Source organism: Aspergillus udagawae (assembly GCF_001078395.1).
Source record: "Aspergillus udagawae IFM 46973 DNA, scaffold_9, whole genome shotgun sequence".
Taxonomy (NCBI): Eukaryota; Fungi; Ascomycota; class Eurotiomycetes; order Eurotiales; family Aspergillaceae; genus Aspergillus; species Aspergillus udagawae.
In genome coordinates, this window is record NW_025091272.1 from 760,336 (window position 1) to 782,826 (window position 22,491).

Sequence of the window (22,491 nt, forward strand, 5' to 3'; positions counted from 1 at the left end):
AAAGAGCGTTATCCATCTGGATGCTACGATATCATGTCCGCATAGAAGAGAAAATATACATCGGCCGCTATCTGCTGCGGTATTCACACTACAGCAACAATTTCCTGAGAGGTAGATGGGTATCTTAAGTATGATGATGACATCTGATACGGACTTTGAGCTTCCAAAGTCACTGCTATTATACTGATTTGGTATTTCTGGTGCAAGACCTGGTTGTAGTAGATAGTAAATGCTTGGAAGCAGTAATGTTGGGTGCCTGAACGCCAAGGCATACGCTAAGCTGCTCCGCGCTGGTATTGATTTATCGACAGTTAGCCGCAGCCAATGCACAAAGAGCCCTCCAGATAAACTCGCTCTACTAGTTCCCCTTTGATATCTTCTCGTCTCACTTGGGCCAATTCGCAGATGGTCACTTGTCGCAACTGCAGCATGTGCCCTGCGTTTACTACCCTTAAGAGCTAATGGAATGTCCGTCTCGACTGCCACCTCCTCTACCGGCCATATGCCACCCAACGGCGCGGCGGACCTCGATCAATTAGACGCAGGTGAGCACAACAATCTGATTTAATTCCAGTCAAACGGTCTCGCTAATAAGCCGGCATGAAACAGCTAATTATGACCCGATCGACCACTTGAACGCGATTTTCTCCCACCCCTCCACCCTCTCCTCCGTGTCCGAGGTGGCTCAATCCCTACGTGAATATGAAGACGAGCTCGACCATGACATTGCCACGCTGGTGGAGGAGCAGGTCACCTCCAATGCCGAGAGTGTGGAGCGCATCCAGGCAGCCAAGGCCGATCTGACGGAGCTGTTCAAGAAGATCGACGATGTGCGCGACCGCGCATGCAAGACGGAACAAGCGATTACGGAGATGACGGCGGACATCAAGCAGCTGGACAATGCGAAGAAGAATTTGACGCAGTCCATGACCGCACTCAAGAGACTGCAGATGCTGACGACGGCATACGACCAGCTCCGTGCCCTGAGCAAGACGAGGCAGTACCGCGACTGCGCCCAGCTGCTGCAGGCGGTGATTCAGCTGATGGCGCACTTCAAGTCATACCGATCGATTGACCAAATTGCGCTCCTGAGTAGGAACGTGGCGGATATTCAGCGGGAATTGCTGGAACAAGTCTGTGAGGACTTTGAGCTGGCGTTTGCCAAAGGGGAAGTTGCTCAGAATCGAACCACGCTGTCGGAGGGCTGTCAGGTGATGGATGCCTTGGGGGAGAGCGCGAGATCCAGGCTAGTGACCTGGTATTGCAATTTCCAGTTGCGGGAATATCGGCAGGTCTTCCGGAACAACGAAGAGGCGGGCTCGTTGGACAATATCTCCCGGAGGTATTCGTGGTTCCGGCGCATTCTGAAGATCTACGACGAGGAGTATGCGGCGATCTTCCCGGCATCTTGGAGGGTCAATGAGATTCTCGCGAATGTCTTCTGCGAGGGAACTCGCGAGGATTTCAAGGGGATATTGTCCCGGTCTGTTCGGAACGGTCAAACGATCGATGTTAATTTGCTACTCTCTTGTCTTCAGGAGACCCTGGAATTTGAGCATTCCCTTGAGCGTCGGTTTGCCAGCCCAGCCCGGCCCTCGACTGACACCTTTGCCTCGACCGAGACTCCTGTCTTTGGCCAGGCTATTTCGGAGGCATTCGAACCATACCTCAGCGTATGGGTTGAAGCTCAAGACAAGCAGCTGGCTGCGCTTATACCCAAGTACCGGCAACAACCCATTAGGCCACCGGATGAGGAATTCGATTCCCACATCGTAATATCCTCATCTACAGAACTCTTTACTTTCTACAGACACTCTTTGCAGCAGTGTGCGAAACTCTCCACCGGCGGAAGCCTTGCCGACCTAGCCAAGGTCTTTGCCAAGTATCTGGACCAGTATGCGCAGCAGGTCCTTCTGAATTATATCAGTGAACGGCCAACAGGACATACACCGTCGAATGTGCCATCCTTGGAGGACCTCATCTTGGTCCTCAATACAGCCGATTACTGCTACACCACTTGCAACCAGTTGGAAGAAAAGATCAAAGGCAGGCTCGACAGGAACCTCAAGCAAAGTGTGGACCTGCAAAGTCAAGCAGACTCTTTCATGGGCATTGCATCTGCCGCAATTAGGGGTCTTGTACGGAAAGTCGAGATCAACCTAGAACCCTCATGGCGCGAAATGCGCAACACGCCCTGGAGTCGGCTCGAGGCCGTCAGTGACCAAAGCTCTTACGTTGGGGAGCTTCTGTCCAAGATCCAGGCCACATTCTCGGAAATTTTGCAGTTGTTGCATAAGCAGCAGTATGCTAGAGCTTTCGCCGATCATGTTGTGGAGCTCGTGTCGACCCAGTTCATCTCGAATATCTTCCAATGCAAACCTATTACGGAGACTGGCGCGGAGCAGGTATGTATTACGCCTCTAGCCTCGTGAAATGTCGTCGATTGAAGGCTAATGTAAATCAGATGCTTCTGGACACATACACACTCAAAACCGGCCTTTCCTCCCTCCTCCCCGCACCAGCCCCAGCAAGTTTCGTAAAGCGCGTCAACGCCGGCTTCTCAAAGATCGAAACCCTTCTGAAAACCCTGCAAGTGCACCCCTCGCCCCCCGAAGCCCTCGTCCAAGCATATCTCATCCACATTGCGGACCGCAACAATGCAAACTTCCGCAAGATCCTCGACCTCAAGGGCATCCGCAGCCGCCAGGAGCAGAACCACCTCGTGGAACTATTCCAAATCCACCGCACCTCCGATCGCTACGCCTCGAATCTCCAGCAGAGCAACCCCGTCCTGGCAGCCATGCAAACCACTCCTGCCCCCTCGTCGAGTTCCGTCTCCCAGGGACTGGGACTAGGAGCTGCCGCGTCCATTGGCGCCTCGAATCTACCTACTCGCTTTGACCCGTCCATGCTCGGGTCCGCCCTCATCTCAGCTGCCAGGGATGGCGTCGACCGATTTGGCACGCCGATGAGTTCGTCCAGCGCGACTAATCCTAGTGGCAACAGCGGCGCGGTATCCACCCCTACACCTTCAGGAACGACAGGTCAGGGGCAGGGTCAAGGCGGGGACATGAGCTCAAATCTGAACGAGAACTTGAAGAATATTGGGAAGTTCTTCCGGAGAGATCTGGGAGGGTTTGGTGGGAGATTTGGCGGTAGTTGAGCATGGTCATGTTTGCTTGTTGATACCAGGAGACTATATATATGCAGGGAGAAATGTAATTTTTACACATCACAAAGCGGTTCAATACCAATAACGTGGACAAATGATATTCATTCATAAAGGACTACCTGCTATAAAAGGAAGATTTTACTTAGGTGGTAAGATCCTACAAGCGCAATTCACACACATAGTTCTTATTGTTGATTGATTCTACGAAAGGTAATGTGTCAAGAGTATCCTGTTATCACAATCAGCATCCGGTCATGAATAGCGCAAGTGCATGTGATGGCAAAGATGCAAAGGAGAGAAATAGGCGTCATCAAAAAATTAGAGTGTTTGTTGTTGCATTGTTTTTGATCTTCAAAGCACCCTCCAGGGGCTCCGAGTTAAAAAATATAATCATCCGCCAGGATAGGGAATGTGCAGGTGTAGGGAAGAGAGAAAACCAAGAGGGAATGCTGGCTTACCTGCTACTCATCGAAAGATGGTGGAGCGTGTCTACGTCCACATCTAGATGAGAATGCAAAGTTCACAAAATCCATGATAGTCATTTTTTCATTAGTCCGACCGTAAGGTCGGACATGGAATGGTCTAATACATGGCATCCGTAACTCGCGCAGGGATTCTGCGACAAGTTTAGTCGAAGAGGCCGAAGCCCATGTCCTCGTCGGAGGCCTCCTCCTCCTCTTCCTTCTTCTCCTCAGCAGCGGGAGCGGCACCACCGGCAGCAGGGGCGGCGGCGGCAGGAGCAGCGGCAGCGTAAGCGTCAGGGTTGGCGATACGGTCCTTGAGCTCCTCAATCTCGGGCCAGCTGTAGTCGGTCTCGATGGCGACAGCGAGAACCTTCTTGTAGCCGTTGACGAGAGAGTGGATGACGGAGGGCAGAGTGGGGTAGTTGAGGGCCAGGGAGACCGTGGTGATGGTCTTGATGGCGCTGCTGAAGGCATCGAGGAGCTGAGACTCCTCAATGTCCAGAACATGGGAGGGGAAGCACTGGCCGTTGTCGTACACCTGGGCAATGGTCATACCGTAGGTGAAGGGGGAGATGTTCAGCATGTTCAGCAAGGTGGCCTCAGAGGGACCGACCTTGGCGCCAGCCTCAACGAGCTTCAGGTCGGTGGTAATTTCGATGGTACCACGAGCAATCTTGGTGGGGACACCGAGAGCCTGGAAGAAAGAAGTCTTACCGGGTTCCATACCGGTGTTACCAGCGGGAATCCAGACGTCGGCGGGAGCGACGGCACCAGCACGAGCAGGAGCAGCGACACGGTTGGCCAGGATCTTGGTCTTGACGTCCTTCAGGTCACCGTTGGTGAAGATGAAACCAACGTTGCCTATCATACAGAGATTAGCCACCAATTTCAAATCCCGTTGTTTCCCGTCCCACGCGGGTAAGGGTATTCTACTCACCCTTGACGTGAGGAAGCAGACGCTCGTACTCCGGGTTGTCGGTGATGAAGCCCTTGATGGCACGGCGAACCTGGATTTCATAGTCAATGGCTGCGGAAACTATAGATTCAGGAATTAAACATACCATAGTGTTCTTACCCATCAGGACAACGGCCTGACCACGGAGAGCCACACGGATCTCGTGCATCTGCTGAGAGCTGACATTGTCGACACCGACAATGAAGACGGTGTTGTACTCATCGAGAAGGCTCTTGAGCTTATCAAAGTAAGCGGCCTTGGTAGCAGACTTGCCCCCCATGTCTTCTTAATTCAATGAAGATAGGTTATTTAAGGGCAAGGAGGAATTTCGTGAAATTTGATGTTGTCCGATATGAATCGTGACGTTGAAAGTTCATCAAGAGAAATTCCGCCGGTGGTCATTTTGGGGAAATTCTTCGTGTGGATTCGCGAAGCGAGGCAATCACGTGAGCTCCACCCGCCGCAGTGCAAAAATGCCCCATGCAGCGTTAGGGCCGGAGTCAGTATATAGGCCTGTAGTTGTGACGATTCGACGACTTGTACAAGTCTTGTTGGGGTCTGAACTTTGGTTGCTCGCACCAAATTGTTTCTCTGATCTTGGTCGTTGTGCTTGAGCAATCATCTAGTCAAATATACAAAATACTGGGCGTATTATCGGACGACCTGTACCTCTCATTATGGTGGTCAACTACCAACATCCGATTCAATGCATCAGATATGTAGAGCGGCAACAAGCTGGTTTCCGCAACCTGTTTGTCGCTTCTGCTGGCTCGAAAATATACACCTACGCTGCTGAGACCGGAAAACAGCTTGCTATCTGGCCTGAGGCTGCCAATGCTGCAGATTCTACAGTAGTCAGTGTAGCACCAAGCTCTGAAGGGGACGGGCCATCAGCTAAAAAGAGAAAGGTGTCTCCAGTGCCCGAGCAGACAGCGAAAGGAGATCAATCGAAAAGTTCAAACGCCTGGTCAACGATCCCCATCTTGGCCGTGTCATCTGACGGCAACCACATAGTTGCCGTCACTGGTGAAGACAAGTGTCTTCGTGTCTTTGAGATAGAAGAGGGTGGCAATCTCAAGCAATTGAGCGAGAGGTATGTCTACTATCGGTTTTTATAATATATAAGGAAAACGCTTACGTTCTGGTAGACATATGCCCAAGCGGCCATCTGCGATCGCCTTGGTTGAGGATGATAAAACCATCCTGTGTGGGGATAAGTTCGGGGATGTGTATTCTTTACCACTGATCGATACGGGAAAGTCAAGTATTGCGCCCAAAGTCCATGGCAAAATCAAGCCGAATCAGCCAGCAGCAACGACTTTGACTGTTCACAGTAAGCGAAACCTGGCATCGCTGGAACAGCAGTTGCGATATTATGGCCAGAAAGAGAAGACAGCCGAAGAAAAGCCCACGTCTGCCTTCGAACTCCATATGATCCTTGGGCATGTGTCAATGCTCACAGACTTAGTCTACGTATCCATCCCACTGGATGCAACTTCGGGTCGAAAGCGATCATACATATTGACTGCGGACCGCGATGAACATATTCGGGTTTCTCGTGGGCCTCCTCAAGCGCATATTATTGAGAACTACTGCCTGGGCCACACCTCGTTCGTTAGTAGCTTGTGCGTTCCCCCTTGGGCACCGGAATATCTCATTTCAGGCGGATGTGACGATCACTTGCTTGTATGGAGATGGAATGAGGGCCGTCTCGTACATAAGGCCCCCTTGGTCGAAGAAGGCGCGGACACTGAAGTTATTGTTCGTCGTATCTGGGCCCTGTCACTTACCAAGCCCGCAAACTCTCAGGAGAATGCGAATGTCATCCTCGTTGCATTAGACGGGTAAGTTCATTCATACGAAATATTTCATGAGAGAGACTCATGATCCATTCCAGGTCCTCAAAGCTATTTTGCTTTACGCTTGAGTCTGATGGCTCGTTGAAAGGACAGAACTCCATCCAGGCTGCTGGCAACGTTCTTGACCTAACAGTTCCCGCCGAGAGCAGCTCGATTGTAGTATCCGTCGACGCAGTGCGGGAGGCTGGGTCCACGCAAGAATGGAGAACTACTGCCCCCTCACCGTCGACCCTGGTTGAGGCTTTCCGCTTGAAGCCAGCGTCAGAGGGTCTTGATTGGGAGCCCACATCAGACGCGATCACTGCACAGATAAATTCCGAAGGTACCTCCGAGATATCAGCAGACCTCGAAGAGAAGCAGAAGAAGGAGTTGAACGATTCGTTGTATAGTTTGGGCAACCTGCGGAAAAAGAACTTTGAAGACGAGTAATGTTGAAGATAAAATGTACAATACCTTAATTAACATAGAATCTTGCATAAATACTGAGGTGTCTCAGCATGCTTTTATGCTTTCTTTTCGTAGGACATGTTTTAAGAGCTTTTGATACTCCGATTTAACTACTCCGTACACTCGGGGAGATCGATCAATCACGGCTGGCTTGCCGGCTGGGCCGGCACTCTGCAACCCGAGGTGAATGTCACCCCGCCTCAGATCATTTTTTTTATTTTACAATATAACTCCCACTCATTTCAAAATGCAAGAGAAGTTTGAGCCTTTAAAGAACGACCTTTTGCTCAGAGCCGCCAGAGGTATAAGATGACTCGAGATCTCGTGTGCAGATAATTGAAGGAACTGATGTGATCATTAGGCGAGAGAGTTCCGCGTCCGCCAATATGGGTTATGCGACAAGGTATGTTCCTGAACGAATATCCTACTTTGTGTATCATTGATGCCTATCATTGCATTACTCCTTGTCTATTACTCCTTGTCTGTCTCTGGTACTAAGCAATCAATGCTCTAGCTGGCCGCTACCTTCCCGAATACCATGAAGCGAAAGGAAACCGCGATTTTTTCGAATGCTGCCGGAACCCGGAGATTGCATCCACCCTGACCATCCAGCCCGTGGATCGGTACGACGGATTGATCGATGCTGCGATCATCTTCTCGGATATTCTTGTCATCCCCCAGGCGATGGGCATGCAGGTCGAAATGGTGGACAAGAAGGGACCCCACTTTCCTGAACCTCTGAAGTCGCCGGACGACGGACAATACGAGAAGGTTATGAAGAAGGAGGTCAACGTGAAGGAGGAACTAGACTACGTGTACAAGGCCATCACGCTTACCCGGCACAAGTTGAAAGGCCGTGTGCCTCTGATTGGCTTCTGCGGTGCGCCATGGACTCTACTCTGCTACATGGTTGAAGGAGGCGGGACCAAGCTGTTTGTGCAGTCTAAGACATGGATCTACAAGTATCCGAAAGAGTCGCAGGCACTGCTGCAGAAGATTGCCGAGATCTGCGTTGAATATCTGGCTCTCCAGGTCGCCTCAGGAGCGCAGCTCGTCCAGGTGTTTGACTCCTGGGCCGGAGAAATGTCCCCTGCGACTTTCACGACCTTCTCTCTCCCGTATCTGCGGTACATTTCTGCCAACCTGCCCAAGAGACTGGATGCGATGGGTCTGGAACGCGTGCCAATGACCGTCTTCGCCAAGGGGGCGTGGTACGCTCTCGAGGATCTCTGCGAATCGGGCTATAATGTTGTGGGTCTTGACTGGTTGCACGATCCTGCTGAGGCGATGCGGATTGCCAAGGGCCGCGTAACGATCCAGGGCAATGCCGACCCCGGCGTACTTTACGGTAGTCGCGAAGCTATCACCGAAGCCGTCGAGGTTATGGTCAAGGGCTTCCAAGGTGGCAAGCAAGGATGGATTGCCAACTTGGGTCACGGTAAATTCTCATCTCCTGTACGGACTTCATCAAATGCAACCACTAATGGTGACAGGTATCACTCCATTTGTGCAACCGGACGATCTCAAGTTCTTCTTCGAAGAGATTCACCGCTTGACGGCCGCATAGACAGACGATATACCCTGTGTTCAGGCATAAAAAAGCATCATACTGAGGATCTAGCCTATTTACACTATATCATTGTAAACATCTCCATTCGAAGGCGTTTTGTCAAAGACCGCTTATATCGGCAACAAGCTTAGACAGCAATGTCCTCATTCCTATAACGACATGATTAGTGTCAATCTCTGTAACCGCAAGAAGAGTAGCCGGGGAATAATGTCGCAAGAAAACTGGCGTCGAGACTGAAGACGTACCAAAGCTCCGGCTTCTCCTTGATAAACTTCTCCATCAATTGCTTGCACTCCTCATTATCCAGCACAACCACTTCTTTACCCCGATTCAGAAGATACTCCTCGCCGCCCATGAAATTCTTGTTCTCCCCGATGACAACCCGCTTAACCTTGTAAAGTACGCAGGCACCCGTACACATGTCGCATGGTGACAGCGTGGTGTACATAGTCGCACCCTCATAGGCGGAGGCGGGAAGACGGCCAGAATTCTCGAGAGCAGACATCTCGGCCTACGATGAATTGATGTGAGCTTCGCTTATGCCATCGTGCAATGCCGGCTTGTACAGGAATGATCCACGGCGATCCAAAACAGAAGTAAGTTGTATCAATTGGGACTAACATGCAAGGTTGCGCTTCCTTTCTGAACGCGCATATTGTGTCCACGGCCGAGGATCTTCCCATCCTTGGACACTAGAGCGGCACCGATAGGGACTCCACCTTCAGCGGCACCTTTCTTTGCCTCTTCCAAGGCGGCGATGAAACCAGCATCCGTTTCCATTGTGAAGGGTTCCGAGATGTGAGTCCAGAGGTCAAGGAAAGCAAGCTCAGTGCACGAGTCTGCTAAAGGAAGGATGAATTCTAGATAAGTATGTAATCAATATCAGAGGTGGGTTTTGACGGGTCCACTATCTCGGTACAGCTTGTCGTTGACTACTTCCGAGGCTGGCTCTCATCTCAAAGGCTAGCGGCATCAGACTCACGACTCACGAGCAGATATGTTTTGCTTGAGTGTGAGCTTCTGTATCGACTACTAGATTATTTACTTAGATGTGAAATGAAAGATGTCCATATTCGTAGAGTAGGTACGATAATGGCAACAATCACGATCGCGTCAATGCATGTCAGGTTGGGGAAGTCCCCTCCTTCCTTTCTGGGGTTGTCCCTTATCTCTTATCGATAAGAATCGGAGGCAATCATCCACTTCCGCCACATCTGAGCCCCAGTACGGATTACTCCGATGAAGAAAAAGTCAAATAAGGGTACCAGAGTTCAAACTATACATGGAAAGAAGATGTAGGTGGTAAGGCTCTTTACAAATTCGCCTCCCACGAGTAAGCGGTGCAAGATTCATGTAGTTGTCTAATGGTCAGAACTTTAGTAAAATGACTTTTATCTGAATTTAAGGCGGAGAGATTAGCAATCTAAGAGTGAGCCTTGGACAGGGCTCATACGGATGACTATTGTCCTTCCGCAGCGCTGTATTGTTATGTAAAGGGTTGGTAGAAGACAGCGGAAAATTACTTTCAAACAGAGTTGTGACGCAGCAAAATCCAGCAATACCCATAGAAAGTAGCTGTCAGAAACAGCGTATTTCAAAACGTCAGTCAGCCATGGAAAGGCTGCGAGGCGGACGGAAGCTCATGGAATTGCATCGAAACTGTCCGAATCCCGCTTGGGCCATGGATTCAGCCTGTGACGGGGTCAGTCGAAGCAGCGAGAATGTCGTATCGACCATTTTCGGAGCTTTGTAAGGCTTGTACGAAGGGAATTCTTTCCTTCTTGAAAAGCAAGAAAAGGCGAGCCTGTAATCACCTGTTCTTTGCTCATTTTAAGGCGACTCGTACTGTCTAGATATACCCTTCATCCCTTCCTCTCGACTTCCTCGGAGTTTCAAGATATCATATCTCCGTTTTTAGATACGCAGATCTTGAAAACGCCTGGCGTATCAGAGAACATCCTTCGCATAGAAAAGTGGTTCTTTGGTGCCTGCCCTGGTAATCAGATTTCACAAGTTACGGTTCCAGCCTGAACAGCCGCCTGTCGCCGCTCCTGTCTTGATAATCTGGAAAGGGTCAAACCTCCAGATTCTTTCTCTCAACCTCAATTCGACCTACTATCCCTTTGAATTCAATATTTGACGCTCCGGTCGATTTCTCTTACACCTCTTCTCTCCTCTCTTCTCTTCTCTCCACGTCTTCTATCCGTCCAGATTTCGGACAGTCTTTTTTAGACGAAAAGTTTTTTCTTGTTGCTAGTTCTATCTTTCCGAACAAGTCTCGTTTCAGACTCATATCACAATGGTCAAGGATACCAAGCTCTATGACACCCTGGGGGTAAGTAACAGTCACTGAAAATCTTTATAATCAGGATTGAATTAACGGTTTGATTGTCAGGTACCCGAGACAGCCTCTGAAGCTCAGCTGAAGAGCGCCTACAAGAAAGGTGCACTCAAGTATCACCCTGGTATGTTATTGTCGATGATATTCGCGATGGATGGATCTGGAGTCTAACAGGATGTTGTATAGACAAGAATGCAAACAATCCAGAAGCGGCCGAAAAGTTCAAGGAAATGTCCCATGCCTATGAAATTCTTTCGGATCCTCAGAAGCGTCAGATTTACGATCAGTATGGTGAAGAAGGCCTTGAAGGCGGTGCTGGCGGTCCAGGAATGGGTGCCGAGGATCTCTTCGCTCAGTTCTTCGGCGGCGGCGGTGCGTTCGGCGGTATGTTCGGCGGTGGCATGCGGGATCAAGGCCCCAAGAAGGCCCGTACTATTCACCACGTACACAAAGTCAGCCTGGAGGATATCTACCGTGGCAAGATCTCCAAATTGGCATTGCAGAAGTCCGTCATTTGTCCCGGATGTGACGGCCGTGGTGGTAAGGAAGGCGCCGTCAAGTCCTGCACTGGCTGCAATGGTTCCGGTATGAAGACAATGATGCGCCAGATGGGCCCCATGATCCAGCGATTCCAGACCGTTTGTCCCGACTGCAGCGGAGAGGGAGAGATTATCCGCGAGAAGGACCGTTGCAAGCGCTGCAATGGTAAGAAGACCGTCGTGGAGCGCAAGGTGCTTCATGTCCACGTCGACAAGGGTGTCAAGAACGGCCACAAGATCGAGTTCCGCGGCGAGGGTGACCAGATGCCTGGCGTCCTACCGGGTGATGTCGTATTCGAGATTGAGCAGAAGCCTCATCCCCGTTTCCAGCGCAAGGATGACGATCTGTTTTACCACGCTGAGATCGACCTCCTGACTGCTCTCGCCGGCGGTTCTATCAACATCGAGCACCTTGATGAGCGGTGGTTGACCGTCAACATCGCTGCTGGCGAGGTTATCACCCCTGGTATGTTTCTGTCCACTTATTCTTTGTCTTGTTGAGTCGTTGTAGCTAATACCTCCTCTAGGTGCCATCAAGGTGATCAAGGGCCAGGGTATGCCCTCTTTCCGCCATCATGACTTTGGTAACCTGTACATCCAATTCGACGTCAAATTCCCTGAAAAGGATCAGCTCCAGAACCTCGATCTCTTGGAGAAGGTCTTGCCACCTCGTCGGGAGCAGCCTCAGCCTCCGGCTGATTCAATGGTTGAGGATTTCGAACTGGAGGACATTGACGCCAGCGAGGGCTCTCAAAGACGCGCTCACGGCGCCGCCAGCGCCATGGACGAGGATGACGACGATGTTCCTCCTGGCGCTGAGCGGGTGCAGTGTGCTTCGCAGTAAAAGGCATTGGGGACGATGGTTATGGCTAATATAGTTGATGTGTGCTGGTGCACTTACGCGAGTCGCTTATGATACCATGTGGGGGAGCCGTCCCTGGTACAATTCGGTTCCTTTGTGTTTCTGACTTAATGATTTGCTTTGCGATGGCGTTCGCTCTGAAGACCTGGGGGATGCCAATGGAGAAATCTCTTTTTTAGTTTGATTTTTTCATCATACTTCAGATTCCCTTGCATAGGATTTTCTTTCTGTTTTGTGGGATGAAGCATTGACTTTGATGAGATGATGAGGATGAATGATGATGTTTCATCGAAGATTCGATTGCTTCGGCTCGCTTGAGTGCCGCGTTTCTTTCACATCTATAGACTTGAATGCGGATTGGGTATTGAACCTCAAAGAGTATCTGCTCCAACGAACTCCGTAGTCTTGGCCTCTTGCCATTTGCTTTTTGCAGAATACTCACCTATTTGATAACCCTGGGTAGACTCATGGCTCGGCTTTCGCTCATTGCATACTAAGACTGAGCTGTGCCACATGGAGAACTGACGATTAAACAAACATTGGCCCTTGTAACTCCAGTCATTGGGCCGATTTCAGTCACCATTACGCCCATCATTGTTTTGGACATTCGAGATAAAAAGTAGTCGGGACAACCAGGGTTACTCTACAACTTGGAGAGCGGCATATACTTCGCAGCGTCACATGCATGTGACACCTAGGGAAGCTACTTACCTTGCTTTCTGAACGCATTGCGTAGAGATTTGCTGTTGGAATGGAGTTAGGATATGATTACCAAGGTTGATTCGAAAAAGGAAGGCCCATAGTATGATTTTAGGGTCGGAACCCAGGCCAGGGAAGACGAGGCGGTTCTCGAGCACGTAGGCAGCTCATAGGCACAATTGCGCAAGATTGATTGATGGGCTGGAAGTATGTGGATTATTGGGATGGGTGGTTGTGGTTGAACCATCTTGCTTCATAGCGAACTTTGACTGGCATTTGAGAGGCGACTTGGGTATACCACACTAATTGAGATGAGTGTCCAAGGAGGAAACGAGATCTTGAGACGTACGGCTTTCTTTAATGGAACAGACAAGTCTAGATCGAAGACTTCAGCTTGAATGAGGAAGAAAGGAACGATAACTGCTCTAGACTGATAGCTAGATTGCTTGCACCCAGCTCATTCAGCGACCGTTGGAGCAGAGTCGTATGACTGCCTCTGGGCCAAGGGTGGCTCGGCGACAAGCAAGAGCGCACTAGGGGCCAGTATCTGGACTCGACTAGTGATCAAATTCATGGTAGCACCATGAGTGTGGTCGCTTGACCAAGCACATCAGCTTTGACTTGGATTTGCTTTACGCTGACCATGATAGAAGCACAGACGAATGGCATCCCACGTGTGTCCTAGTTGCCTTAACATGCTTTCCGATGAGCACTTCGCTGTCCAACTCGATCGACAAATACGAGGCAGCCCTGCAGCTTGCCACATGGACAAAGCGGCTCAGATACAACAAGAACACTGTGGGGGAAAGTAGTGCTGTAAGACTTTCATGTAAGACAAAAGGTTTTCGGGACGTTAGCATGAGGCAAACCGTGGGCTTGGGTACTGATCCGCGGTATCAGAGCACATGCTGCCCAGATTCTCACGCGGTCTCGCTTGCGGTTACTTGTTCCTCTCACACCCGCCAGAGTTGGATGGTGCGTTCAGTCCAAGCCAGGGAAAAGTAAATGAGCCATGGCCTCGTTTTCGTGAAAATGAGCTCAGCCCTTTCATGAGAAGCTAGGGGCTGTACCTCGAAGTGATCATTGCAAGCCTTCTAGCTACAGGAATAGTCGAGTCATGCGGCGACCCGACTCTGCTGTGTAACAGGAGCTAAGAGGGAGTAAGCCACAGAACCAGGGCGTCAGACTTTTGGGGTTTCATGGCAACGTGATATTTCCCAATCAGCTCCGTATGCGGGTAGAATGACTTCGTCGGCGGTTGCCAAGTATGATAAACAGCCATCCAGCTTCGAGATTAGGTGGCCGGGTGGATGTGACGAGTCTCGTACCTAGGTAGGACGGCAGGTAGTAAAGAGATTAATTGTTTAGTGCGATTGGGCCTCAAACTGATTGTCGCAGGATCTCTTGACGAGATAGCTTGATTCAGATAGGAGTTCTCAAATGCTGCACTGTGATAAGATGGAGATGATGCGATTTTGATCTCGATGGTGTCAGAGTGGGGAAGACCAGGGTTATAACTCTGGGGCGTCTGGGTGCTGACTGACTCTGAGAAACTCAGAATTATCGGATTATCCGCAGTTGCCTGCGTTATTCGATTACATTTGGATTGGAGTTGTCAAAATCATCCGTGTTTGGCAAACCTTGGGAGCTGAACCGGATGATCCAGACATGTCGGTGTTCACAACAAACCTTCAGCAGTTGGCGGCTGGATCAGTCTCCACTGAAAGTGATCAGTTTGAGTAAGGTCCCTTAACTAGTTAGTCGACGAGCTTTAATTTGATCATTCTGGTGATGCTGACTAGTATCTCTTATGGGGAGTTCTTGCAGCCTTGTCCTGTAAGTAGATTACTAAGGTAGCCTGTAGGAGGACGGAGCTTGGACCGGTTGGGCTGCAGCAAGACTGAAAGAGGTTCGTCTCGCCGAGAGTCCAAGCCACATGTTGCTAAATAGGATTAGAGCCTTGCAGTCTGCATACGCGCTTGATCTGATCTCAATGCTCAAAGCATCGGTAGGTTAAAGCAACTGTAGAGTGCTGACAGAGACGCTCTCGATGGCAAGTTACTGATCTCCTTGTAACTACCCCACAGTTCTGTATGCTTCGGCCTTGGATTCTCTTTTCCAGGTCATATTCTTCAGAATTATCGTCGATTTTGATTTGACATGTTACTATTCTTAATTAAACTTGAAACATTTAGACTTCCGAGAGTACGCTTGATGAGTAGCGTCGACACCTTAGTCAAACTGTAAGGTACACTGCCTTACGTACCTCGTCCTTAGGAATGTTCGCACAGCACACGTGGACCTTCCAAGCCGGTAGGAGCTTTCACCATCAATGCATGCGATGGCGTGTTCTGCCGGAATTCCTATTGGCGGCCAAGCTTGGTGGAGTCTGGAGGAATCTGCAGCGGATGATGTCGCTGTGTGCCCATCAGCAGTTTTGATTGGCTGTACTTAAGACGGTGAGGTCCGCAAGTCTGGAGAGTCTGCCGTTTAGCTTCCCACTTGTTCTTGGCATTAAACGACTCTTGCTTCGGTATTTTGGAGTTTGAAGACTAAGCGGATAATTGAGATTGTAGGTTGTAACAGCTGGTACAGTAACGGAGAACAATTACGGAGTACAAGGATGGACGGCGACTCAGTCGCTTGGATGTACTCGAATATTCAAGAGCTTTACTCTGCAGAGGGCGGAAACACTGCGGAGATAATCATCGTCCTTCCAGATGCAATGCTGATGGCAAACCATGGACCCGCCCATCGTCATCTTGCGAGTATCTGTCTAGATACTAGTCAAACAGAGATTTCCCTTGTCTCCCTGGTAAACGTTGCTCTTACGCCTGCACCTGTGGTGGCCTCATCAGTTAAAATTCAAGCGAGTTCAGGCGCATTTTTTTCTATTCGATGCATTGATAATTCCGAAATTCGAGCCTGCTTAGCTCTGTTTCTCACTCTTACAGTATCTTCGTCTTGCTTTGGCCGGCGATCCATGTGGGTCTCATGGAACCCATGTCGCCGCGCGCTCTTGGCTTAATTTTCAAGATACGTAAAGGTATCTCCTCCGTATCTAGGTATGGAGTACATAAAATATCTAGTTTAAAATAAGTTTCCATTATTATTCTTATTTCCTTGTTCAAGATCCGAAATATCATGAGTTGATTTGAGCATCTGGAAAAGTAATACTGTCATTATTAATAATTTTCTCCCTTGTTCTCGAATCGCCATCCCCCCAGGAGGGATCTACATCTTGACAGCGTCAACGCAACCCTCCACCTATTTCTTTTTGCTCTACTCCTCTTAACCATCTTCATCCCTTCATCTATCTCTCTCTCTACCTAACTTCCGTTTGCTTTTTCCTCCTTCGTGTTCGAACGCCTCCGCTGTAAAGAAGACGTTCCCCGGCTGGACCTCTCCCCAAAGCCACAGTACGATTCCTTGTTTTATCAACCACAAAACTTAGCTCCCCCACGTCTCTATCATTTTATTTCCATCGATTGCTTGTTCACATTGGTTGCCTTTTTGATCAGTCTGGACAATATCACTTCCAGCTTAGGCTTGGGTGGCTTTTTGGTTGCGGATAGCTAGCAATTCGCATTCTCATCTCCGGATCACGACATCGCTCTTGGCTTTTCTAGATCTTCGCCTTTCCGTCTTATATATCTACCATCGACGCCATGGAGTCTGCTTGAATACACTCATCGACACACCAACTGAGCCAATCTCATCCGTGGCACACGGCTACCTGTCTCCACATCTGAAGGTCTCTACTCGCTGAACCTCGTCAAGCCCTGCTGAGATCTGGGCATACTACACCCTATCCTCCAGACTTCTCCTGGTCCACTCGAACGTTTGTCTACCTACACGACCATCATGTCTGCCGATCTAAAAACCAAGGTTGGCCACGGGCTGGCCAAAGGCTTAGGGATCAAGCTTCCCTATCGCGACCCTCTTGGTGCCAATGCTGACCCAGTGACCCGAGGCGAGTCCATGTTCTCCGTTGGCACCGTGGATACCTATTCCTACGTCGAACCCGAGCCCACCTCGGCTGAATGGCTCAAAGAGCTCTGCCCAACTTGGCAGGATGTTGGCAGCTACTTTTACAGACTTTTCCCTTTCTTGACTTGGATCACGAGATACAATATGCAATGGTTTTTGGGAGACTTTGTTGCTGGTAAGCAATCCCTCCTTGCTCCTCAACCCTATGCTTCTGTCTAATTGATTCTCAGGTGTGACTGTTGGAGCTGTGGTCATTCCCCAGGGTATGGCGTACGCGAAACTTGCTGCCTTGCCTGTTGAATTCGGTCTCTATTCCTCTTTTATGGGTGTCTTGATCTACTGGTTCTTTGCTACTTCCAAGGATATCACCATTGGGGTTAGTAACACTTTTTGTTCCCTCCGCAGATTGGTATGCTAACATTGCTTTAGCCCGTTGCGGTTATGTCTACACTGGTTGGAACCATCGTCCTCAAAGCTCAGAAAGAGATCCCAGATGTGCCGGCTTATGTCATCGCATCCGCCATGGCTATCATCTGTGGTGGGATTGTCTGCGCCATGGGTCTCCTCCGTCTCGGTTTCATTGTCGACTTTATCCCCCTTCCTGCAATTTCTGCCTTCATGACCGGATCAGCCCTCAATATCTGCTCCGGTCAGGTCAAAGACCTACTAGGCGAGACTGCCAACTTCAGTACCCGAGATGCAACTTACAAAATCATCATCAACACTCTCAAGAACCTTCCCAGTGCCGGAATGGATGCGGCGATGGGTCTCACTGCCTTGGCCATGCTTTATATCATCCGCTCTGCCTGTAGCTTTGGCGCAAAGCGATACCCTCAGCGCGCCAAGACCTTCTTCTTCTTGTCTACGCTGCGCACTGTCTTCGTGATCCTATTCTACACGATGATCAGCGCCGCGGTGAACATTCACCGCAAGAAGCACCCTGCATTTAAACTTCTGGGAACTGTTCCCCGAGGCTTTCAGCATGCCGCCGTCCCGGTCGTCAATGCCAGAATCATTAAAACGTTTGCCGGTGAACTCCCAGCTGCGGTCATCGTCCTTTTAATTGAGCACATTGCCATCTCCAAGTCGTTCGGCCGTGTCAACAACTATACCATTGACCCATCTCAGGAGCTGGTTGCGATTGGTGTTACAAACCTGCTGGGCCCGTTCTTGGGTGCCTACCCTGCCACCGGATCCTTTTCCCGAACTGCCATCAAGTCCAAGGCGGGAGTGCGAACTCCCTTGGCCGGTTGCATTACCGCAGTTGTCGTGCTGCTTGCCATCTACGCCTTGCCGGCTATGTTCTTTTACATCCCCAAGGCATCCCTCGCGGGTGTCATCATCCACGCGGTGGGCGATCTCATTACCCCACCAAACACCGTGTACCAGTTTTGGCGCGTCTCCCCCTTGGATGCGATCATCTTCTTTATCGGTGTGTTTGTCACCGTGTTCACCTCCATCGAGATTGGAATCTACTGCACTGTCGCTGTTTCCGCAGCCATTCTGCTGTTCCGCGTTGCCAAAGCTCGCGGCCAGTTCCTGGGAAGGGTCACTATTCACTCGGTCATCGGTGACCATCTTGTGCAAGGTGATGGCAAGTATGGACCGGGCAACGGATATACTCCCGCCGATGGCAAGGGCAACTTGCAACGCTCTATCTTCCTCCCTATCGACCACGCCGATGGAACCAACCCTGAGGTCGAAGTGGAACAGCCGTATCCCGGCATCTTTATCTACAGGTTCTCCGAGGGATTCAACTACCCCAACTGCAACCACTACACCGACTACCTTGTCCAGACAATCTTCCGGCAGACCCGTCGTACAGATCCCTTCTCCTACACCAAGCTTGGCGATCGGCCATGGAACAACGCCGGTCCTCGCCGTGGAAAGGAAGAAGAAGACCGGTCGCATCTGCCGACCCTCCGCGCGGTCATTCTTGATTTCTCGTCCGTCAACAACGTGGATGTGACCTCCGTACAGAATCTGATCGATGTGCGCAACCAATTGGATATCTATGCCGCTCCCCAGACCGTGCAGTGGCATTTTGCCCACATTAACAACCGCTGGACCAAGCGAGCCCTGGCCGCCGCCGGTTTCGGCTACCCGACTCCAACCTCCAAAGATGGATTTCACAGGTGGAAGCCTATCTTCAGCGTTGCCGAAATCGAGGGCAGTGCCTCCGCCGCCGCGCTCGCCGAGCTCGTGAACAACCAGCAGGCCCACAAAGCGGAGCAGAAGAACGGTGACATTGAAGAGGGTCTCAAGAACAACTCGCATGCAACGGAGCGCGAAACCCACGGCATTGAAACTCCGTCCGACAGCAACAGTACTCATGACGATAAGCTGCAGCGCGATCTGACGGAGAGCAAGGCGTACCGGAACCGCCGTAAAGTGGCGCTCGTCCAGGGCCTGAACCGGCCGTTCTTCCATATCGACCTGACCAGTGCACTGCAGAGTGCATTGGCCAACTCGGAACAGGACCTTCATGTTAATCCTGCTGAGGTGAATGCCACAACTGATGCTTGATTATTGCACCGTCAATGATCTCCCTGGTTGGAGTTGGAACGCCGTGCAGCAGTATCTGGATTCTATCTTACCGCGCATTTTCTGTTTCTGTTTATCAGCGAGTTCAGTTTTGTCTGGGATGGATATCCCAAGGTATACCCCTACAGTCTGGCTTTGTATATAATCATAGAGTCATTGGATATTTGGATATGATATCATGTCAATGAAGACACTATCTCCACAGACATCAAATTTTCGTTTTGTTCCTAGTATTTTGCGGCTGAGCGTGATTGTGGCAGTGCGCCAGCCTTCATACCGCGACCACTTGGACTTCGCTAAGACACCCATCAATCCACACAGCCCGATTCAGCAAGAATAGGGTTGTCTGATTGGTGGTTAGAGACACTCGATTGTTTTGTGTGGCTGACGCTTATCCACACTTTTACTTTCAAAGATACGAGAGTTGCCTCTTTGGGAATCGAAGCACCACGAGAGAATGGCTCCGATGACAGAAACAAGAGAGAACCTCGTCTATAAAATGATGTATGTCCTCTGCTTGCTTGTTCATCATATCAACTTCTCTCTCTCTTGATAGAAATCGACATAGGCTGACTGCGCTTGCACTCCAATGTTCGCAGCCGCTAAGCTCATCTACAACAAGGCACGGACACGGTCCAAGTCTGGCGGAGAGGAAAAGCCTCTCTGCCAACACCGCTTACGATCGAGCCAGTCTGTTCCTGCAGCAGATGGTGGCTTGTCTACAGAGCGAACCTCCATAACGACAGAGGACCAGCACATACTCCCTCAGTCCGCCCCAGAAGATGACGGCCCATGCCACCTCTGCCAACAGCAGCGACGCCACGACCGCATCTACAGATGGAAACTCATCTGTGGCCTGACGCTCCCATATATCCTGAGCACGCTAGATCTCACGATCGTTGCCACGGCAGTCCCGTCCATCGCATCGCATTTCAGTGCGTTCTCCCGTAGTCCTAATACTGACTTGCACAACGTACTCACCTGTACCAGACAAATTCGACGAACTCAACTGGATCGTCACCGCGTTCACATTAACCTCGACAACATTCATCCCTATCTTCGGACAGCTTGCCGACGTATTCGGTCGGCATGCGGTACTCCAGCTCGCCATGTTCCTGATGCTGGTGGGGAGTACGCTGTGCGCGGCGGCGCAGAGCTGGGGGATGCTTTTGCTGGGGAGGGCGCTGCAGGGGACGAGCTCGGCGGGGATTATGAATATCATTATGATTGTCCTGGCGGATCGCGTTTCGCTGAGAGAAAATGCAAGGAACAATTCGATTTTCGTGTTTGTGGGGGGTTTGGGGTACGGGGTAGGACCGGTTGTTGGCGGGTAAGTCCTTTGGAGAGACTTGATGATGGCGATGTGATGCTGATGCTGGTGTTGGTGCGCAGGTATTTGACTGATGTAAGGCTGAGACCTGGGATTTTCGGACCTCTGACTGATGAGAATAGAGTAACTGGAGATACTGCTTCCTGGTGCCCATACCAGTAAGTCTGGTCGTCGACCGCAGAATCTAGATCTTGAAACTAACCATGTACTTCATAGATTGCCTTCATATCCCATATCGTGATCTTTGCCCTCCTACGCAATGAGCTCGTGGAAGGAACCGTCTTCAAAAAAGGCTCGCGGACGTCCGCCGTGCTTCCAGCGCTGGCAACGCTGGACATCGTCGGGGCCGTCCTGTTCATATTCGGCGTCGGGCTCATCATCCTGGGCACGGCCTGGGGAGGGCCGACGTATCCCTGGTCTTCCCCCGAGGTTCTAGCGCCGCTGATTGTGGGAGGCATATGCTTTGTGCTGTTCTTCGTGTACGAGTATTTTCTCGAGCCGGGCAGATTGTTTGCTCGGATGTTCCCGAGGCAGGTGCCCATGCTGCCGTATAGCATGTTCAACAGACGCGATACAATTTGGCTTGCAATTTTGGAGTTTTCCAGTGGAGCAGGTATTCATCTCACCTTTTGCTTCCTATGGTTCACAGGTACTGACGCCGGCGTTGCAGCTATGTACTCCGTCTTCTATTTCATCGGCATATACTTCACCCTTGTCGAAGCCTATCCTGCCTCGAAAGCAGGTATCAACCTGCTTTACTACATTCCAGGATTAGGAGGTATTTTCTCATGCTCCCTGCTCTAATTCCAGGACCAAAGCTAACAGAGAAAGCCGGCGTCTACCTCGCCGTCTACCTCTGCAACGTCTACCCAGCCCAGACCTTCTTCACCATCAACACGGGCACGATCGTCGAAACCACCGGCTTCGCCCTCCTCATCTGGGCCATCAGCACGCAAAACACCGGCCTCATAAACGGGATGATGGTCCTCGCGGGCGCAGGTACGGGGCTCCGTCTCATGCCCGTAAACCTGCATACGGCAGGCGTGTGGCCTGAGAAGATCGCCCCGGCAATGTCGCTGATGCGATTTGCGCTGCCGTTTGGCGGGACGCTGGGGCTGACGATTATGGGGAGTGTTTTCAACAATCGGTTGTCGAGCAAGAGCAGCGGGAGCGGGGATATGGCCGGGCTGGACGTGCACGACGAGGCTTCGTTGGAGTACATTGCTGGTCTGCCTGGTCCGGAGCAGGAGGCTATCCGAACTGCAGGCAAGGAGGCGATCATGTGGGCGTTTATTGCTATCATGCCCGTCATCGGGTTGAGTCTTGCGACGGGATTGGTGATGGGTAATGTATGGATCAAGCCGGAGCGTTCGCGTCAGCGTCAGAAGCAGGCTGGCACCGGGACCGAAGGAGCAGACGATGGCGGCCATAGTGAGGTCATATACGTTCCGTACCTGTGGGCATTGCTAACGGTACCTTCCCTTTCCCTTTCCCTCTGGCCCTTCTCGTCGCCTTTTACAGTAAATACTGACAGAGACAGGGCAACGTGACCAGATACAAACACACCAACAAGCCCAAGCCATGGCACGAAGAGCAAACCGAACTTCATCCCCTCCCGCGAAGTCCAAGCATAGCATAGAGTAGTATAGCATAGAATGTCATTCCAGATAATAGTAACAATACACTCTCATCCAAACCCTCCACCACACCATCTATCCA

General features: G+C 50.7%; 8 protein-coding genes across 8 annotated transcripts; 6 read left to right on the plus strand and 2 right to left on the minus strand.

The window, feature by feature from the left end:
• Positions 1-466: 466 nt before the first annotated feature.
• Positions 467-3,163, plus strand: Aud_010505 (putative GARP complex subunit Vps53; the record flags this gene model as incomplete). The annotated part of the gene is made up of 3 exons (XM_043295344.1): positions 467-545; positions 610-2,405; positions 2,465-3,163. 3 exons carry the CDS (start codon positions 467-469, stop codon positions 3,161-3,163), a joined length of 2,574 nt encoding a protein of 857 aa, XP_043151279.1.
• A 636-nt stretch (positions 3,164-3,799) lies between these two features.
• Positions 3,800-4,871, minus strand: Aud_010506 (60S ribosomal protein uL10; the record flags this gene model as incomplete). The annotated part of the gene is made up of 3 exons (XM_043295345.1): positions 3,800-4,497; positions 4,574-4,643; positions 4,698-4,871. The coding sequence occupies 3 exons, from the start codon at positions 4,869-4,871 to the stop codon at positions 3,800-3,802; spliced, it is 942 nt and encodes a 313-aa protein (XP_043151280.1).
• A 397-nt stretch (positions 4,872-5,268) lies between these two features.
• trm82 (putative tRNA methyltransferase) lies at positions 5,269-6,879 on the plus strand (the record flags this gene model as incomplete). The annotated part of the gene is made up of 3 exons (XM_043295346.1): positions 5,269-5,684; positions 5,740-6,435; positions 6,489-6,879. The coding sequence occupies 3 exons, from the start codon at positions 5,269-5,271 to the stop codon at positions 6,877-6,879; spliced, it is 1,503 nt and encodes a 500-aa protein (XP_043151281.1).
• A 265-nt stretch (positions 6,880-7,144) lies between these two features.
• Aud_010508 (uroporphyrinogen decarboxylase HEM12) lies at positions 7,145-8,464 on the plus strand (the record flags this gene model as incomplete). The annotated part of the gene is made up of 4 exons (XM_043295347.1): positions 7,145-7,199; positions 7,259-7,300; positions 7,412-8,335; positions 8,391-8,464. 4 exons carry the CDS (start codon positions 7,145-7,147, stop codon positions 8,462-8,464), a joined length of 1,095 nt encoding a protein of 364 aa, XP_043151282.1.
• Positions 8,465-8,594: 130 nt separating this feature from the next.
• Positions 8,595-9,247, minus strand: Aud_010509 (cytosine deaminase; the record flags this gene model as incomplete). The annotated part of the gene is made up of 3 exons (XM_043295348.1): positions 8,595-8,616; positions 8,713-8,978; positions 9,089-9,247. 3 exons carry the CDS (start codon positions 9,245-9,247, stop codon positions 8,595-8,597), a joined length of 447 nt encoding a protein of 148 aa, XP_043151283.1.
• Positions 9,248-10,766: 1,519 nt separating this feature from the next.
• Positions 10,767-12,191, plus strand: Aud_010510 (type I HSP40 co-chaperone YDJ1; the record flags this gene model as incomplete). Its single annotated transcript, XM_043295349.1, has 4 exons — positions 10,767-10,802; positions 10,863-10,932; positions 10,995-11,813; positions 11,875-12,191. The coding sequence occupies 4 exons, from the start codon at positions 10,767-10,769 to the stop codon at positions 12,189-12,191; spliced, it is 1,242 nt and encodes a 413-aa protein (XP_043151284.1).
• Positions 12,192-16,772: 4,581 nt separating this feature from the next.
• On the plus strand, positions 16,773-19,424 carry Aud_010511 (SLC26/SulP family anion transporter; the record flags this gene model as incomplete). The annotated part of the gene is made up of 3 exons (XM_043295350.1): positions 16,773-17,073; positions 17,129-17,274; positions 17,328-19,424. 3 exons carry the CDS (start codon positions 16,773-16,775, stop codon positions 19,422-19,424), a joined length of 2,544 nt encoding a protein of 847 aa, XP_043151285.1.
• A 607-nt stretch (positions 19,425-20,031) lies between these two features.
• Positions 20,032-22,411, plus strand: mfs56 (putative MFS multidrug transporter; the record flags this gene model as incomplete). Its single annotated transcript, XM_043295351.1, has 8 exons — positions 20,032-20,377; positions 20,433-20,772; positions 20,835-20,847; positions 20,895-20,930; positions 20,989-21,385; positions 21,443-21,550; positions 21,604-22,244; positions 22,313-22,411. The coding sequence occupies 8 exons, from the start codon at positions 20,032-20,034 to the stop codon at positions 22,409-22,411; spliced, it is 1,980 nt and encodes a 659-aa protein (XP_043151286.1).
• Between the last annotated feature and the right edge of the window lie 80 nt (positions 22,412-22,491).